At 39.4% G+C, this 20,847-nt stretch overlaps 1 protein-coding gene across 1 annotated transcript in view; it reads right to left on the bottom strand.

Annotated features, from left to right (window-relative positions):
• Nucleotides 1–414: 414 nt before the first annotated feature.
• LOC102226955 (gamma-aminobutyric acid receptor subunit gamma-3-like) overlaps nt 415–20,847 on the bottom strand; it is an 87,935-nt gene continuing 67,502 nt past the window's right edge. The window contains exons 8-10 of the mRNA XM_005812909.3: nt 20,686–20,838; nt 9,221–9,417; nt 415–5,557 (exon numbers count right to left, since the gene is read on the bottom strand). Coding sequence (XP_005812966.2) covers nt 5,276–5,557; nt 9,221–9,417; nt 20,686–20,838 — 632 coding nt within the window. The 3' untranslated portion in view covers nt 415–5,275. The remainder of the gene's footprint in view (nt 5,558–9,220; nt 9,418–20,685; nt 20,839–20,847) is intronic.

Raw genomic sequence — 20,847 nt, 5'->3', positions numbered from 1 at the left:
CCAGCGACACGCTGTAAGCCAGCCATGTTTCCATCTGAGCGCATAATTCGAGTCCCTCCAGGTTTATCAGACTCAGCTCACTACAGCAGGAATTAAAGCCTCGGTTTCTGCGGCACAGTGGCTTCCCCTCCATATCAAACGCCTTCATAGGCTCCTTCCCTGCTTCTGCGTAGGTGGCAGCAGCTTCCTCCGGTGCCAAGGAAGCTCGACTGCTTCCACCCCGCAACTCCTCTCCTTTCTCTCTCTCTCTCTGCATGCTGTTGGGGAAAACTAGGTCACTAAAGTGAGGTGAAAGCAATGATGTGCTCATGCATCTGTCACTGGATATTAGTGGCGTCATTGTTATTAGGCAGACAGACAGACAGCCAGAGGACGGTTGTAAATCACTGTATTTATTGTGGATGGATTAATTGAACTTTTCCAGCAGAACATTGGATTAGTGGGACTTCTGGACAACAGAAGCAAACATCCAGACTTTAAATGATGACCTTTCAAGGGCCTAGAGGTCAATGCAATGACACTGTTGTCAAGCTCCTATATCTTGGTAAAGAGTTAGTTTAATGAAGATATTCCCACTAGAAATTGAACCAAAACTACTTTAAGATTTAGTATTTTTGCAGTCAAGGAGAAATTGTATGTTTGTGATGTCATTGGTTGAGAAACCCTCCATTAGGCTGTTCCATAACGATGCACTGGTGCACATTAATGGTGATAACTCACCAGTTTCTCTCACAATGTGACCCTGACTTGGTTTCTTGTGTAAGTGAAAGTTCTTTGACTACAACAGAAGTAAACCATATGATTTTTGCTGCTGATTTCGTATAAAAACTATTCTCTTAGCATGCAAGTTTGGGTGTTTGTCCAGATATTTAGGGATGTGAATTCAACAGGTGAAAGTCATTATCAGAAGGAAAAGCTCATCTAGTTGGAATCAGCTGTAAAATTAGATGTTCAGGTAAAGTGTCTTTCTCAACTCAAACTTTTCTCTCAAGGTTTAATTTTTAGACAAAAACACTTTAGTGTCACACTTGACCAAAACATTATTTATTTAAATAAGCAAGATACTACACAATAGAAAAGATGCTTAATTTCACCCAAGATCCTATTTTCATAAAAGCTTCCTCTGGGAGGGCTGATCCAAGACCAGTGTGGCTCATTGGCGCTGTGCTCTCTGCCCCGCCCTCCGGTGGTCTCCCTGACGATCACGAGCAAATTGCTTTGTGGAAGGGGGGGAAAAACCCCCCCAGTAATACGTGACTTTCTGCCACTTCCACGGGACCAACTCTGCAGCTCTGACACAAGCAGACCTTAATGGGGGTGACGAGGTCTGGTGGAAAAGGCGGCCGCTGGAGCCACTTCATTAAGCTCACTAGGGCTGATCTTGGATTAGCGCTCAGACTCCACAGAGCTTTTACAAACACAGGTTCCTGTCGCTTGATACAGACAAGGTGTTGTTCATTGAGACGTAGAAAATAGTGATTTCTTTTGTTTTATTGAAGTATCTCAACAGACTAAGACACTTATAAAGTGTAGTAGAAATACCAGAGGTGAGGAGGGTTTACTGCGGTGTTGGCCAAGCTCTGGTTAGTTCAGTCAGTTCTAAGGAGATGAATATGCTGAATACTAATGAAATGCCACTGTCTCATGAGTTAATCTGTAAATCAGCATAATAGTAATGGCCCACAGTGTAACAGCCCCTCTGCTGTTCATCTAGCAACTCTCAAAGCGGGTTTATTTTCCATTACAAGTCTCTGGACAGGACACAAATGGGTATGGAGGCTTTATGAATATGTAAGCCCCACTAAAAATAAACTAATTTACGCGGCACGAACTGACTGAACTGTAACCAGACCGACTCCAGCCTTGCTACTGACCTAACATACATTCCATAACTGTATGAAAATAGAAACATTAATTATATATGTTTCACAGAAAAGCTTCGAATACCGGTGAAAGTGTGTTGGTGCGGGGAGGAGGACAGAAAAGAGGAGCCGATTGTTCTACGAAGCCAAAAAAATGCAAGAAACGCCATAGAACAGTCAACAAAACCAAAAAGGGGTTCCAGATCTCGCTGGCACTGTCCGCTTGTTTGCCTGAACGTTTGGGTCCGTACACAAACATATGGCGCCGGGTTTTATTTGTTTGAGGAGGGAATGGAGAGACTCCATCAAGAGCCATCAGCAAACATCCTGTATCATCCATTTCCAGCTCTGCCCTGTGCACCATGTGAACGTGGAGCATCATATAGGAGCTAATCATTTCAAATTGGTGAACTTGGCTAGCTCATGAGCAGCACAGGGTCTCATGTTTGCATTTGTGTTGGGATGACGACTATTATCATCCTTCAAAGCCAGTTTCCACCGTTTGCAGGCCGATGGCAGCTTATGGGCTTTTTAAATAAATAGTTTGACATTTTGTCGGGGAGATCTGTGTTGCTGCCGAGGTTTAGAGAAGAAAACCAGTGTAATATTTCGGTGGCAAAGGTTAAGCTACAAAAAGTCATTCTCATTCTTGCGGCGTCTAAGAGTGACATTTGTCAAAGCCACCACTGCCTCTGAGGGACTCCAAGGACTCTTGGGGTCTCTTGTGTCACACATGGGCAATATTAGACACCTACACTCACTGGCCACTTTATTAGATACACCCTACTAGTATGGATTGAATTGGTTAATCATTTGTGGCACAGATTCAACAAGGAGTTTGAAAACTTTTCTGAGATTTTGGTCATTTTTATAAGACAGTTGTTGGATATTTTTCGGAATAAGATCCTTGATGGAAATACAAGTGCAGTAATCTAATTTTATCCTGAAGAATGGAGCTTTGTTTGATCCTGGTGGAAGGAGGCGTCAACAGGTACACTGTTGTTAAATGTTGCTTACTTTATACATTGGTACATACTGTACACAGAACAGGATTTTTATATTGTCTACAGTAAATATCCAGATTTTCACTACGAGCTTCTATTTTCAGCACCAGGAATCAGATTTGGTTGTCATAAATTTGCTTCTTTCTTCCTTGCTAATTTTATTTACTTGAGAAATGCATCCAGTGCATGCAACCATTACACAAAACTATTTATGTGTTGTTTCTGGCTGAGGAAGTTGCAGGGAAGCAAGCGGCACCATCAGAAAGCATTTATTACCAGAACCTTCTACTATCTCAGTGAACCCATGAAAAAAGCTGACGTGTTGTATTTATTTTAGGAAATTAAAATCTAATTCTTGTTGCTAGCCATTGTCTTTCAACTCCTTTATAATGGAACCATTTTCAAACCAAAAATGTTTGGGCAGTAAGAACTAACATGTTTAAGGGTAGGTTGTGTTTTTTATTGTTGTAGTAGTTTGACCTTAAAACTCAATTTCCTTCAGATTCTCTCATATTATTAGATCATAGATGCTGACTTTACCTGAGGCAAGGAAAGCCTGCAGGGCTTTAGACTTTATACTGGGTTCTACAAGATATTAAGTCATCTAAATAGTTTTTAACCCTTTATAAACTTATCTTCTCTGTTCTTTCATATCTTTAGGTAGGAGAATAATGGGTGGCTTTTCCAGATCAGCTGCCCAACTTAATGTTGCAAAATAGGTTCTATTTAGATATTTATTTAGCCAAATCTAAAACAATAGTATAAAAAGCATAAACTGAAGAATTCAGCGATGCGGCAGACACTTTTTCTAGGCACAGACTTTTTAGTAAATCAAATAGGTTTCAAAAAACGAATACATTACTCCAAGTTCACCTCACCTCTTGCTAAAGACTACTAAATTTATTCCAATTTTACTTCACAGCGTTCTGACCATTTGTGTGATGTTAGCTGTTTGGTTAGCTTTGGTAAAGCTTCTTTAAATGTTAATCCCCATGGTAAGATTCAGCTAAAAGGTTTCAGGCTCAGTCAGAGCTAGTTACTAAACCTAATGTCTAAACCTTGGTCCAGTGGTAGTAAGTAGTCTAATACTTTTCTTTAAAAGTTCAAGTTTAATCACAGTTCACTTGGCACACAGTTCCCATAAAACGTGGCAAAAAATATTAGCTTCACCTTCGTTCTAGACATTGAAGTTCACAACCATCGCACAGAAAAAAATACCTTTACCATTGATACTCATAATGTGTCACTGTAAATAGGCAATCAAATTACCAGAAGAAGCAAAAAGTTATGTGAGGAATATTATAATAAATTACCAGATTCTCTGATTGTCTTTTGTAGGTGAAAGGTTTTCCTAATCTAGTAATTTATCGTATTTGTGAATTTCTGGAGTGTGTAAGTGTTGAAATGAAGATTACTTTCAGGAGTAGAGCTAGATCCATAACACAACATATGGAAATGTAGAAGTTGAGCTTTTATAAAGTTATCCATACTCCTGCACACAGCTGAAAAACAACTGACAAACAAAAATCTCCCAAAATATCAAACTTTTCATTTACAAAGAGACTGGGAAATTAAAAATGACAGTAAAAAATCTAAATAAGCATATTTAATAGAATAACTAAATATCTGCTCTGAATGAAAGCGCTCCTATAGCTAAGCTTATTTGTGTATTTAAACATACATAAAATGCCCATGGCTGGGATTTGTAAGTTTAGTTTGGTTGGTATACATTTGTTGTGTAAGAATGTTGTAAACTGCGTCCCGTGGTCGTAAAACATCAGTAACAACAGGCTGCCGACTCGTATTAAACAGCTAACTGATGTGTTGGTGTTGCTGTAAACTCATGTCCAACTTTATAAGAAAAGAGAGATGTTACCATAGGAAAAGAACTAATTCTAGCATAGAAATAAAACTAAGCTGCTACAAAATAAAAGCAATAACTTTGGACATGTCCATTTGTGAAAAACTGTGATCCAGGTTGGTTTCATCAGTAGATGGACAGCTCAGCATGCGGCCTTGTGACTTATGAGGTGACAAAGAAAAATGGAGGGAACTCTGAAGCCGCATACTGTGTTGCCGCACCCTTTCCAGAGAAGGCACTATGGGTGCTTGGCTATCTCGATGTCCAAGATCAGCTTTGCAACCCTGTCCCCGAACTTCTCTCAAGTCACAGTTTGGTTTCCTCAGAGTTATAAAATCGGTCTTTCCATCCTGACAGAGAAGTGAAGCCATTTTTAAAAATCCTGGCCATCAAAATATCATCCTTGAAGAAGTGTGTCTGTAAAAACTTCCCATAATGCAGATCCAGCTAATTTCCTCCACTACTTGGTTGAGACCTCATGTCTCCAGTCGCGGTGGGAAACGATGAGAGCTGTTCCAGCAGGGTCCAAAGATGGCCGCCCGATCAGACTAGAGGTAGAGGTAGCTGACCCAGTAGACTATGTTAAAAAGCAAGAAGGAGGTGGGGAAAAACACCCGGGAGTAGGAATCCAGCTCCCGGATGTTGAGGTGGATCCGTCCTTTCCTCCAGCCGCCTTCTTTACACTCTTCAAAGCAGCAGAAGAAGCTCTTGCAGTCTTTTCCGTCCAGGCACTCGTACAGGCAGTTGTCATCATAGTCGTGCCAGAACAAAGAGTTGCCCATTGGCATCATGGCTCGAGGTGTGCGACCCATGTTGAAGGATGAGTAGGCCTGCAAAAAAAATTAAATAGTATCACTTCTAAGAATCCATTGACAAGATAAGTAACTCGCATCATATTAGAGCTGGACTTAATTTAATATTAAAGGATCCTTTTAAAGTACGACAAGGTGAAACTGTACAATTTGTTTACCTGGATTTAGTTTAACTATATTTTAATGGTCAAAGATACAAAAGCAAACTAAAAATCAATTGATTGTGCAACACGACACTATAAATTTTACCTTTTGCAATACATTTTGCAACAATGTCATTACAAATAGTGTTTTTTTTCTGAAACTGAATTTCTTGAACAGTTTAAAATAAAACAGTCGATTGTCTGCTTTAACAAGCTTTAACATTACTGTGCATGAGCAACTAATTAAAACAAGACAGGATACGATGACTGCAAAAATCATTTTTGCCAAAATTCTTTTAAACATATGGCCTTGTACAGCTGCCAAACAGACGATTCTCAACTTGTCTTAATTGAGCTACGGAGAAAATGCTGGAAATAAAGTTCCTAGTGGTCCACTGTGTTTAATCAAATCCACAGTTAGAGCAGCCATCAACCAGGAAGTGTTGGAGAACTTGATGCTTTCTTCTGGTGACAAGTTTTATGGAGGTGTTGATTTTTATTTCCCAGCAGGACTCGTCATCTGCCCACACACACACACACCAACCCACTTGCTTTAATACTAACGGTGTTACTGTGCTTGATTGACCAGCAATCTAGCCTGACCTGAACCCCAGAGAACCAGATGAAGATGTGAAACACTAGACTGAACATCAGAGCTCAGCTGCACAGTAAACACCTGAACTAATTCACACTATATAGTACAAAGACACACTTTCTGCATTAAATAGTTTCTCATCAGTCTTGGTAATTGTAGCTTTTGCGTTTCCAAAGCCACAAACCATAAGGATCACAATGAGTTGAAATAAACGGCTGACAAATTCCTGTGAGCAATGAATCTAGAATACAACCTTTACTCTCTGAGCTGCACTTGAACCTTGTTGTTGTTTTCTATCTTGAGAAGAGCCTGTAGTTTGTGGACAAATGAACTGAGTTCATGAAAACAAATCCTTGACACATGATTGTTGTTTCATGCAATCAATGCACCAAATAGACAATTATTCTATTTAGATGATAAAAAAACATTCCCACCACAAACCATCAATAAAACTAATCCATTACAGAAATACAATTTCACATTCAAAGCTTTCTTTTTAGAAGCTCAAATTAAAGTAGAAACAGGAAATCAAAAGTCAAATTGCTGCTTTATAAATCCTGCACTGACTGTACTTAAAAGGTTTAGAACAGGAAATATGAGGTGGGACTTGATATGTATTTTAAAACCCTTTCCTTCTCCAGTCAGGGACGAGTGACATGCGATGGAGAATTGATTGAGTGGGCACTGAAAAGATGCCCATGAGGGGGATGAGGTGGGAGCAGCTTCCCAATGCAGGATCGGCCAAAACCCAGAAGAGGGTGGCTGAATAAAAGGCAACTTAATTGTTCGGTCCAAGCTGACAGTGGCTTTAGCCCTGAGACACATTGAGCAGAACTCCTCCACATGAGGAGGAAATAATGAATAGGGAGCGGATCTGGAGAGAGGAAGAGATGACAGCAGCGGCGGCGGCTGACTCAGTTCGAGTGCGTGTGTGCCGCCGACATTAAGGCACTCGCGGCAGGTACAGCCTTGGAGGACGCCCACACACAGCATGAGGGGCGAAGACTGGAGAGGAAATGTTTTTTAACTGAGCACAGGTGTTCATAAAGACGTGTCAGATTCCTGGGAAGTGAGCTGGATGTACAGACAGACGCCGCATCATACGGATGGAATTGATATCTGTTTTTGAAAGAGTGATGTCTAGCAGAAGACATTATTAGCAAGGCCTCAGGAGCAGTTTTTGCAGCCTCAAGAAGGTTGTTCATAGATGATGGATGGTGCTGCTACAAATGGTAGATCACATGGGAAGGGAACAGATCAAACCAGACATTCACGCTTTAAAGTCTAAACTCTACTGTTTTAGGTCAGTTACCAAATTATTTGTTTGCTAAATGCCACAATAATAATGCAGAGAATACATCAGATTTATTTTGTAATGTCTTCACAATCAAAAGTTTACATACATGCTCAGTGTTTGGTAGTATTGCCTTTGAACTGTATGACTTTGATCAAACTGTTTGGCTTTCCTTGCATCATTTGCTCGAGTTCTGGTCCATTTCTGACAGAACTGGTCGAACTCAGTTGCCACAGCAAAACGTTAACTTGTCCTTAACCTCCTGAGACCCGGGCTTTTGTTTGATGTGCATTTTTTATGTCTCCTTACTATTTGGGATTAGTATGACCTAATTTTAGTTGAAATTAAATTTTAGCTTTCTATGTGCTCTTGAACTATGTCAAAACCAATGCCCTCATATGAGGACAATGGGTCTGTTATTGCATATACATTTCTCCTTGTCATTTGGGATCATAAAGACCCAATTGGCCTAAAAATAAAATTTCAGCTTTCTACAATAAGTGGTTTTCTCAAAACCCAATGTCCTCAGACGAGGACATTGGGTCTATCTGTGTGACGATAAGACCATTCAATCAATGTTATTATTTACATCTGTGTTTACAAAAATGTAATGTCCTCATATGAGGATGCAGGGTCTCAGGAGGTTAAGCCGCTTTGTAGCCACTTTGGCTCTATTCTTAGGATTATGGTCAGTTTGTGTACAAGTTTTTACTTCCTGACTCTTTACATGTTGCTTTAACAACAAATGGTCAATGATTTTAATCATATAGACAAATTTGCTGCAAAGTGGCTTAAGGACAACAAAGTCAATCTTCTGAAGTATCTAAGGTTTCTGTGAACAAGGCAGCCAAACTTGTACTAGTTCTATCAGGAGGAAATTCAGCAATCATTGCTTGAAGCTTGCGGGAGGAGGAAATGTATGTAAACTTCTGACATTTAGCAAAGAAAATGAATTCTAGTCCCAAATGACCTAAAACATAAAAAGTTTCTGATTCAATTTCAGACGGCAGGAGAAAATAAAGGTTGTCTTTTTATAGTATGTAAATATCTAGCTTCAACTGCATGTTGATGAAGTTTCTCCCCTTCTTTTGTTATGTTTAGCAGTATTTGATGCACACTATGGATGATCACACAGATATCTTAGAGTCCTAATCGCCCCTTGAAGTTGCTATGGCAGCCACGAAAGCAATGTTTTGCGATATTTGATTAAAGTCCGTACTGTTTGTCATGTTAATTATCTTCATTAAAATTCCAGTGACTTCCCTTTCCCCCCACGCAGGCACACAATATGGTTAGGGGTTGTTATGTCTGCACTCTGTATCTCTCTGTAGTCGCTTTCTTTGTGTTTTTGATACCGTTTGTAGTAGTTTCCCTTTGGTTCCCCTGTTCTGTTGCCTTTTTCTGTCCCTTTGTAGCTGCTTAGTGTCTGTTAGTGGACATCTTGTTTCCCTTTGAGGTCTGGTGATTGACAAGGCAACAGCAGATAAGAGCATCAGTCAGACTAGTTTAGTAATGTCACTATTTGGAAACATTACAGGAATATTTAAATGGAAGGCACTGATGCATGCTTCAAAAGCTGATGTGGCTCTGCACAAAGAGTCCTGCTTGTAGCAGATATCAGAAAGTATCATTGTACAACACTGACTTACCATTCGCTGCATCTTGGGAGGCGGTCTGCGTATACTGTAGGAGTAATAATTGAGCATTGCGTACTCAATCATGGCGGCAAAGACGAACAGGAAGCAGACGGTGACGAACAGGTCCATGGCCGTCACATAGGACACTCTGGGTAGGGAGTTTCTGGCCACTGTGCTCAGGGTGGTCATGGTCAGCACTGTAGTGATGCCTGCAAAGAAGAAAAACACAACCTCTACTTAGCAGCTATGAGATGAACTGTGATGCTTTGTAAAAGTGTTGACCGTCTTCATATTTTGCCACGTTGGAAAAGTTAAGCGTAGGTATGTTTTGATACACTTCTTTGAATTTAAACATGAGCAAAATCTGATTCTATTAAAGTCTTAAGCAGGAACTTAAATGCTGACCTCTCTTATTTTTACAAAAGATTTTGAAACCAGAGTATTTCCTTTTTCGATCATGCTCTAATTTGTGATGGCCTATTAAGATTAACCCTCTATGGCATGACTTTTTATTTTTGTGGGGAAGAAATATTTTCCTGCATTCTTTGGGAGCTTGGTGGTCCCTAATTACATGTCAATCATAAAATCGGACTCTGACACCTCCTGGAACCAGATTTGGGTTTGTTGCCTCAGGGTAACATTGGTCTAGAACACCAAGATTGTCTACACTGATTATGAGAAATGAAATACAAATCAAACAAAAACTATATTCATAAAAGAACTATTTTTTGGACAAAAATATGTCAAAAATCATGCCCCCCAAAAAATAAAATAAAGGAGCAATGTGAGGTACAGCTATGTGGTTTGTTGCCTGAGGGCAACGCCATGCCATAGAGGGTTAAAACATTAAAATGTGTGTGGCTGCAAAGTTGAAAAGTTCATGAGTAATTATGCCAGCTGCAAATGATGTCAGATAAGATAAGATTTATTGTCATTGTCATCAACAGATTACAACGAGATTGAGATTTGCTCGACTCGAGTTAAGATGCAGGTTATGTGTATATACATGATATACAAAGATAAAGAAATAAATAGTACAAAATGAGAAATAAACTTAGACATCAGAAGATGGCTGCAGCGCCTGGAGGTGTCGCAACAGAATTTACATTTATAACAAAGTGGTGTCAAGAGCAGAAGTTCTTATGCTTTAGATGAAGTAACGCGTGGAAAGATGATAATCACCATTAATAATGTTATAATGTAATAATTCTGGGCAGATGTTTCCACACCTGAATTATCTTCATCAGATGGGATATCTTGTCTAAGTGCAGCAGCCGAGATCCAGAAACATCTTCCAATTCTTTTAACATTTATTGCTGCTTTATAATCTCACACTGGGAATTATGAGATTAGGAAAACAAAAACATATACATTTTTTGGAAAAGAAAAATCACCAGCTCCACATTTACCAACATCAATTACTATGAAAAAAATATGGAAAGAAAAGTATTTTTAAATAATTTTTTAAAAGATAAACTTAATTCCTCCATTTTTCCTTGGTGAACCACTTGGATCTTGTAAGATCTTCAGATTGATTTGTGGTCGTTTTTTCTTGCAACCAACAACACAATGCTTAAATCAACAATCAAAGTCAGTCAGCTGGGCAACATCACAATAGAACCAAATCCTGAAACAGCCTCCTCATTTTTCTCTGAAGAGCCTCAAAAGGTGCCGGTTCCACTTAGCGAGTTTTACTTTTTGAACTGAAATGCTAAAATTACGTTTTTTGTGAAACATTTTTTTTCAAAAGGTACCCATAGATTTAAGTGTTGAAATCTTACCACTAGATGTCACTATAACCAATACTCTTGACCTTTAAAGTTCTGATATACAGTTATATTTATTGCTTGTAATATTCAATAATAAAAATAATGATAAACAGTCAGTGTGTCAGTAATTACAGGTCAGTGGTATGTTGGGAGTCACTGAAACATTAGTGAATTGCTAAAGAAATCCCTCTCCAGAGTATCTGCTTGAAAGGAAATCAGTTGTTTCAAAGGGTTAAAAGCAGCGACAGGAACGACGTCCATATTTACTCCTGTGACACTCGTCACTTTTGGAAGCTCACAATCTTTCCCTCCCTTCATTGTCTTCCTGCCACGTCTCCTCTCTCCCTCCCTCTCTCCATCTCTCCTCTTGCTCTCTTTCACCCTCATCCCTTACATGTCTTTCATGGCGGTGTGTGTGCCACTGTTTTTTGCCTTTCGTTTCCATAGAGACGAGTTGCTCCTTTCTATTTCGAGCCACCTCTTCTCGTCTAGACTTGTCTTTTTTTTCCTCTCTCCTGACTAATTATGTTTAAGTAAGCAACCTGGTAAATGTACAACCTTCTTCTCAGATGCTTCATCGTCTCAGATCCAACTGCAGTTCTCAACAAAATCACTGAAACAAAACTTAGCCTCACATGTCTTCACTGTCTGCCGGCTGTCTGCTTCTTTAAATCAGGGTCAGAAGTTTTTTTTGTTCACTTTAGGTTCATTCGGTAGAAACTGCCACTACATGATACCATAGCAACCGAGTGATTCCTGCCTGTGCAAGCGATATGAAACACTCTCGCATCTATAGTCAAAGCAAGAGCTGACACACGGAAGTGAGAAAAGCTGCGTTGCATATGGCTGCAAAAAGCAAGCATGCGACAGAGAGAAACAACAGTTTGATTCCAGCAACAGGAAAGAACAGGCTCTCTGTTTTTCAATCAAACGACTGTGTGTCTCCAAAGTCCACAGATCCTGCTGTCCCTGCAGTGAATGTAGGGGAATAATTCGACTGGAGGTTGTAAAATGATGCGACTAGTTTCGAATGCCAGACGCTGACCTTTGTTTAGTGTCCAGGTGTACAGCTGGGGGACCAGACCACACACTTTCTATAAATAGTGCAGAGGAGAACCAGCTAAGGACCAGGAGCCGGGTCACAACACTGCAAATGTTCTCAATTTTCTCTTGTAGATAGAACTACATGATGTTTTACTTTAGAATAACTTGGTGTTGAGGTCAAAGCGTGGAGAACGTCTGGTTTTTAAATCTTTTAAATGCTGTTTAAGCTACAACTTAATGCTCCATCTGCTCTCTTACTGCAATTGATTATTTTCTTTATTTTATTTGCCACTTTTGAAGTTTCCTCAAATAGGTTTTTTTTGGATGTTCAGTTCAACTACCAATTGAGAAATGTTTCAATATATTTATTATCTAAATATAAAAGGTATTAAAACTTGATTTGCACACCAGGCTTTGAAAATACAGGATGGAGGAAAAATTTAGACTAATTTGTAAAACTTGCTCTACAGTGGCTAAAATTTCTTAGAAATTATTTATATCCAAAAGACACTAATGTTTAATAGTTTAATGTTTAATTAATAGAAACTAAGTTGAAAATGTGTAACATTGCTAGTATATTTTTAATAATCTAATATTTATTGGTCTGGGTCGCCAGTGGCAACAGCATAATAAGTAGGATTAAAATCCAGAACAGTTGGTGTTATTGAAATTAATATGCATGTTATTTCAAAGGCAATTAAACCTTGATTTGCTGAAGCCAGTTAAAAATGTGAAGGTTTCCGGGACACAAACATTCAGATAACTAACAGGATAATTGGTACAAGAACTGGAGCTAAAACATGAAGTTTCCATTGAAAATATATTTTTAACTTTTAAAGCTGGTGAATAATCCACATTATCTGAGCTCAGAATGAATTTAGCATCTATTTATCATTATGTAGTTGAAATATTTACACAGCCTGAGTTTTGGATACAGATCACACTAATGTGAGTGTATATGTTTGGTCTGGAGTTATGATGCACTCGTATCTATACAGCAGGAAAAGCAGTGCACCAAGCATGATACACTCTGCAACAAGCTCCTTGTTTGTTTATTGTAATTATGCTGATGTTTTCATATTAATGTGCTGGTGATTAAGGTTAAAATGCAACCATTGGCAACTCCAATCTGATCTGATTAAGTGTGTTTTGTACACACTTTAGCGGCTGTGGCTTCAAACCACGTCCCATTCACATAATCAGTCCGACGGCCCTGCAGGAGCGCCCTCTGACCAAAGAGCCACTTTACTGCCTGAAGCGTAATTTGTTTTCTCAGTCGTGTAATATATGATGGTCAGAGTGCTCCTCTGAACTGCTTAAACTATGGTTTTTAATTTTTTACCTCCGTCAAACTTTGTGGTCAAATATATTGTTTTTTTAGAGAACCATACAGCAGTTTTAAGCATGATAAATTCTGAGGTTTTGTCAATTTATGCACTAAAATTTCAGTGTTTTTTTAATTGCAATTTTATCTTGATACACACATTTGAGGACAAGGAAAACTATACATGGTTTGGAATGGAAATAAGCTTTAAAATGTGATGTGCATTTGTAGTTAAGGTCCTTTTACACTGATGTCCCAAAATAAAATCCAGGACAACATTTTGTTTGCAGTTTGCTACATTAGATTTGAGCTCTTGGCCAAAAGAGACCAAAATTTAACTTTAGGTCTAGTCAAAGTTCAGAAATAAATCCAACTGTGACTGTGGAACAAGACTTAAAAACTGATTTTCTAAGAAGTTATAATTTCCTACCACTTCACAGTTATGCACCCCCTTTTAGCTTTGATTTGATGTGAAAAAGTGGATGTGAATACTTCTTCCACTGAAGCTCTCGTGATGAACATTTTCAACTTTACCGCCAAGAAACTAACAGACCTTAACAAGCATTTTGTGTTAAAGGCAACTTGGACAATCTGCTTTTTAAACCATTTGGTTTTGTCTTGAGTTTTGTTCATGGTTTCCATTGCTTGCTTTTCTACTGTTTTTGTGTCTGGAAAGTATTTTTCTGCTTGATGAAAAGTGGCCACAGTCTCTGTAATTGAGACTGCCAAAGGAAAAACAATAGAATCAGCTGCTTTAGGAGATATCCTAAAATGAGAAATGTCCATGTTGTGGTGACAAATCCTCTGCTTGTATGAATAATGACTCTTCTCTAGTGGGAGCAACAGAGGGAAAAAAGGCACAATGTGTGCAGAAGGTAGAGGCTGTGATGGATGGATGAGCCAACAAAATGCTGGAAACCAGGGTTTGTTTTAGCCATGCCTTATACTAACCACCACCTGTCTGACTGCAACAATACTAGCCTGCTGTGAAGAAAGGTTCCCCCCTCACAGATTTCATCTGTTTTGCTTTTGTAGTCCCACAATGAAAGCTGGAATATAAAATAGCATTTTTAATGAGAATTTCTATTATCTCCATGTGGAAAAAGTAATTGATGAATCACAGTTTTTGGAAAGCTGACCTGAATTTCACAAAATCCACCCAGGCTGATTCACAACATCTTTCACTGGAGCGTTGTGAACAAAAAAGTAGGCTAAAAGATCTAAAAAAAAAAAAAGACAACGCATCATCCCCAGATCCAAAGATGGCAGTCCTGATTATGTCTGGTGTGAAACTAAAAGTATTTTTTACGTAAAAGAACACTTCATGGACTTGATGGTGGCAATATGACAATCTGAAGTTGGGTTTCTGCTAAAGGACCTGAATGATTTTCTCTAGCAAATGACTTGAAGTTCAAGCACGCTTGGTTTATACAGCAGTACAATTATCCAAAAGCATAATAACAAGTCCATGGCTTAAAAAAGGGAATGGTCTAGTCAAAGGTGCACATTAGATCTGATTGAGACATGGTAATGGGACCAATTCTCAGAAACTAGTGGGATAAAAAGACAGTTGTTTCCACCCAGGTTGGTTGCAAACTGTTAGCTGTAGAGAAAAACACTTTATAGTCAGGTTTGTTTGGATGAAGTAATCGGAAAACTGCTTTTTGTACTGACCCATAGTTTATTTCTGAAACAAAATCTGGAAGGGGGTAAATACTTTATGTACGTCTTCAACTGCAACTATTGTATTCCTGATGCAAAGTTCCACTAAATCCAATAAATTGGATTTATAACAAGATTACCTCTATGTGGACTGTCAGTACACAGTGCCCACAAAGGAAGTGTTGCCATAGGAACACTGTCATCAAGCTGCTATCCCATAATGACTTCTTAGCAATCTACCATTGCTTTCTCAGTCTCAGTTAGAAAACCCTGATAATTTCTCCAGCAAGGAAAAAGAATCAGACATTCTCACACCTTGTCAGAAACCTCCATTGTGATGGGTTTAAATCCTGCTGGCGGTTCAGCCAGACTTTCAGAAGTGTCATGCTAGCAGCAGCTATTGTAGCCTCAGGCTTCTAGCCTCAAGCTGAGATGAGAGGGCCACAAAGTTCTGCTCCGCTCACTTCTTTCCAACTCCCCACAGATTCTCTTTTCCCTTCCAATCTTACAGTCTTTAGTCACAACCGATGCTTGAGGCATTTTATCAGATTTTGCACGGCTTCCTCTGGAGACGCAAAAAGGCTCGACTATTTCCTTCCACATAGAATTTGACAACACCTGTAGACAGGCTTAGTGGGAGAGATGCTTCTCAAATGCAAGTTGCTATAGAGACTATCTTTTGTCACACGATCAGTAGTAAAACTAATTTACTCACTGAGGCTTTGTGTTCTCTAATTTCTCAGCATTGCTTGGCCTGTAGTGTTAAAGGCTTGGTATTTTTAGGTCTTTAAGTCACATCATTCACTTACTTTGCTGAAGGAATCCAAGGTTTGATTTGATGATTCTCTTCCTCTCTTACCTCTTTATTGCTAACACCAACCCTGCTGTTATCTCTCACATCTACACTCAACTACTTTGTTGGTTATGCCTTGATAGTGGGAACTTCTTGTCTTCAGAACCGAAGAGCTTTAAAAAGGTGTTAGAAACTTTCCATATTGACATCAAGGTATCATCCAGTTGCTTCAGATTTGCAATCTATAGATTTAAACTGGTTCCATCACACCACAAAAATCCTCAACTGGATTGCGAGTTTTCTTCACCACATCTACGTGATTAACGTTGGGTCAATCAGCAGAAGATCAACCTAAAGCATATGATTACATGAACGTATATGGTTCAGTCGACGCAGAACCGATTGTTTTTAATGGCTGCCTCAGTCTCCAGAACTAAATCCAGCAGAGAACGTAGGTTGAGCTGGAGAGAAGAGAAACCAGGACTCAGGACAATCTAGAGTAAAGGTCTCAAACTCCAAACCTTGATGCATCTAAAACAACTTTAACTCGCCTCTGAGGTCTTCTATCTGAAGAGGCCACTCAGACATTTTATTGAGCATTAGTCAAGGGAAGCAGCTTGACGCCGACTCTTGAGCGATGACGTTTTACTGCTAAAAACTATTATTTCTAATAATTAGGCTGAAAGCAGTACATGTGCTTGAATTACAGACTGGATTTTTCGACAAACGAAAGTGTTGTACTGCAGTAAAAAATGACTTTATTTTGGGGCTTTCTACTATTCTCTAGTGGAAGCTGCCTGTGAATTTGTATGCAGAATCTATGTGGTCTTATCCACCTCAGGAAACACCCTTAACCTTCAAAGGTCACGCTTTCTAAAAATTGCCCTGTTATAGATCCTTTGTTTGACTGCGTTGGGGGCATTTTTCTGCCACAGTTGGCCACAGTAATTTGGTTTCTCAGACCTCTGCATTAAAAATGTTCCCATCGGTGACATCTGGTAGAGTCTGAGCAGAATCTGAGTTGGCTGTACATGGGGAGGGGGATGGAGGCTGTGGGTGTACAGTCCTTTTTAAAGGAGCCATTATTCCTCGCATGTCTGGGAGAGCTCCAGGCTTTGGTGGGGTGTGTGTGTGTGCAATGTAAATGTCATCACCGAGGGGTAAGGATGCTACTCTCCACAGACCGTTGCATGACTGGACATTTGTTTTGATTGCCCAGACGTGTCTGCAGACTTGTTTGGTTTCGGTGGAAATGCTCATCCATAGTCGATTCTCTGGAACACAGCCCTCTGGAAGGAAAGTGTAAAAAGTACGACAAACTAGCAGTTGTTTTTTTTTTTAAAGCTTCACTTTTTGTTGAACTATTAGCACATTCTGGCAGCATAAAAATGAATCCATTTGTGCTATAAATGCTGGGATGAAGCTCTTTTTGGTGAGCAGTCATGTTGATGTTGAGCAACACAGTGATTATCCTGCATGAGCATGATGGATGTTACCTCCAGCTCCTATTAATTCCAGCGCTGCAGTCTATTTTACACTATAAAGCCCCAGATTCTTGAAACCTGCCTCCAGGCACTTTTATGTCCCATCATCGGAGTTCAAATCTCTGCCAACATCCATATGAGGTACAGAGATTGAGGTCTAACAGGAGTCATCCACAGCTGAAACCTCCAACTTCCATGTTGTCCAAGCGCTCTGCCGCCATAAGAGTACCCGGTGAGTGGCAGCGCTGCGTTGGCTTGTTTGGGGTTGAGGTGAAGCTGTTTTCCTTCAGATTTAACCTCCCTCATTGTGACATTTCACCCTGCTGATATGTGCCAGAGGTCTGATTGTTTTTAGCTCTTTTTCTTCCTCTTACCTGTCCTGTTTCTTTTCAGCCTTGGTCTCAAGCTGACAGTGGGGGCCGGTGGACAAAAGAGAGGGGCGGGGGGAGCTAAATGACTTTCTGTTGTGCAGCTGAAGGTGGACGTTTATCAGGACAAGGGGGTGCTTGTTTCACCACTCTACCTGTTGAGAGGAATGTCACAAGGATTTTCCTCACCACCCACAGGCCGCTGGTTACCAGCCGATAGAACAATTAGCTGATTTGCAAAGGTGTAGACATGGTAACCAAAAATTTCCATGTATTTTATTAAGATTTTCTGTGCTTATTGAAGGTTAAAGGAAAATTATTAATAACGGTAAAGTCAGATTGATAAAACTCAGAAAGTGTACAGGTACATCTAACAAACGTAGATCATGGAAAAGTTCAATATTTTGTCACTCATTTCAGAATGTGAAACTCAAAGCTTTGTCATGCAGAGTGAAATATTTTAAGCGTTTAATCTGTGTATTCTTGATAAAGGATTACAGATGATGGAAATCCATTGCATCATTCGGTTTTTCTGAGACACTGAACTTTGGTTTTTATGTGTAACCATCAAAAATACAAGAAATAAAAGCATGAATTATTTCGCTCTGTAATGAATCTAATGTGAGTTTCACTTCTGAAATGAGTGACAAAATGTGGAACTTTTTAATGATATTCAAATTTTTTTAGATATACCTTTATGTGAGCGTCAGCTTAAATCTTGCAACAAATCCCCAGCTCAACTTTGACTAGGCCATCCTAACAGGATGCGCTTTGATCTAAACCCTTTGGGTTGAGTAGTAGTGGAGTGTGAAGGTGAACCTTGGTCTCAAGTCTTAGCCAACCTGTAGCAAATCTTCTTGCAGGATTGTCCTGCATATAAGGCAATCCATCTTCCCATAAACTCTGACCAGCTTTGCTGTCCCTGTTGGAAATAAAAACATCCCTAAAGCAAGATGCTGCCACTGCCTGTAAGCACAAAAAGTGGATTTAATCTGAATTTTGTATTAAAGAAAAATCCTTCCCATTACAGGACATTCCTTCATTTTCCACAAACAAACTCTGAAAAAAAAGCTGTGGGATGCCGCGTCTCCTGATCTAATCTGCGCCACACTGTTTTGATGTTCAGCTGTCATCATGTCAACCTTTATCAGAGTAAGAAGCAAGCCGAGCCGAACACAATCTCTTATTATGATCAGCTTTCATTAGCGGCACGAGAGGAGAGGCTCCTTTGGCCTGACGCATGCATGAGTAATAACACTCTCTTACTACTGAATTCAATACAACATGAGACAAACTGATTGTTTGACTGTGAAGTTTTTTTTGTCTGGTTTGATAGCGAATAGTGATGGACAGAAGTTCAATAAAGCTTTTTTATTACTGCAGAGCCATTCCAGATGACCCTCTGTGATACCGGCCGGCTGATGAAGGGCAGCAGGGACTTAGTGGAATTAAAGCACTTTAGGAGTGCAGTGCGGGGCCTCAAAGCTGGTCACAGCAGAAATGATGGTAGTGGGAGATGCTTTAGACTCAGCACTTAAACAACTTGACTGGCTAAAGTTAATAAGTTAGTCTAAATTCATCCAATGCTAATGCTAGCCTACCCATGCTAATGGTCAGGAGAGGAAAATGATGAATCATTTAAAAACGTGCCATCGTCCTCCTACCACTTCTTGTTTTCTTAATCTTTCTTCATCTTTCTGTCAGTAGCAATATTCAGTTTTTAATCATGTGATGTGAAAAGTGTTTCCAATGCAGTTTTGCAAAATAGACTAATTTTTATACACTTGAGAAACCACCTCATCCTAGTGCAAAAACATTCATCAAAAAATGTGAGGCTTTTTCAAAATGTTGGATTTTCTAGCAGCTGGATTTTCTACTCTGCCCAAGTACTGATTCTGATCATGTCGATTCCTGGCAACATGCAACACTTGCTGCAGCTTTCGAGATCCATCACAACTTTCACAATCTATCTTTCTTAAATTCGTACACTTATCCATTCTTCCTCCTTCTAACACATCAACTATGAAGACAAATGTGCACTGGCATGTGCCATGAGGAGGAGATAATCAGTGGTAATCATTTCACCAGTCAGTGGTCATAATCTGATGCCTCATTAGTATTCTGTGAAATTAACGCGAAATCTCAAACTCTAATTAACTTTCGTTTTAAATGAAGTTAAATGAATCAATGTATTCACACCCAGTGAGAACTAGCATTTCCTGGAGCTTTTTAAATTTGCATTTCTGTTGAGTTTTATGAGATAAATGTTTGATTTTGCTCATTAATCAGATCATTATTTAACAGGGTATTGATGTTTTTTTAGGTCTGGCTTTGAGGGAGACTTTTAAGAAACATCACTTTCCTCACTTGAGAGCATTTATTTAGTGTCTGAAGTGACGACTACCTCAAAAACGCTAAAAATACACAACCCTTCCACTTTGTTTCAGGCTTCCAAGGTCTGAAAATATCTCAGGCAGCCAGTAGGATTTGAAGGGGATTGGTACATCACAGGGTGAGCTCAGAGCAGATAGATCCAGTCCTCCCATCTTTATCCCCACCCAACTTCAACCTCAAAGCAAACTTTGTTCTCTGAGATCAAGAAATCGATGAAAATATTTCAGCTTTGCTTAGTAATTAAAATATATTTTTTCATATTTTACTAGAATAGAACTGCCAGTTGAGTGAATGGTTAAATGTATGCTGTAATGTTTGACTATTTTTAACTTCATGCCTCTAAGGAAACAACTCTAAGACCTACCAGTCAGAAAAGAGAAGCGAAGAGACTGAAAATTGGCAGATATTAAAGTAACCAGGGAATTCTGTTTAACTTAGAAATATTTACTACTCTCAACAGATTTAAAAATTCATCTATTTTTTTAAATATGCCACATTATTTGGACTGAAGTCACAGATAAAGGTTTGGCTGGTCCAGCAAGTCAGGTGTGACTTATACATATTTGGTTTTTTTTTTCTTTGGATCATATCATTCACATTCGGGGGATAAACGCTTTCACAAGTCTTGAAGTTGCCTACCTAGCGTGGTCCTGGCCGGCGTGGCGTCGCTTTTGATCCAGAATGAAACCCAGGAGAGAACCACGGTGAGAATACAGGGGATGTAGGTCTGGATAGTGAAGTAGCCCATCCGTCTGCTCAGGTCAAAGTAAACCGTCATCAGCACATAGTCACCTGTAAGAG

Source organism: Xiphophorus maculatus, chromosome 24 (genome assembly GCF_002775205.1).
Source record: "Xiphophorus maculatus strain JP 163 A chromosome 24, X_maculatus-5.0-male, whole genome shotgun sequence".
NCBI lineage: Eukaryota > Metazoa > Chordata > Actinopteri > Cyprinodontiformes > Poeciliidae > Xiphophorus > Xiphophorus maculatus.
The sequence above is the reverse complement of the archived record's forward strand: the minus strand, read 5'-3'. Positions and strand labels throughout refer to the sequence as shown.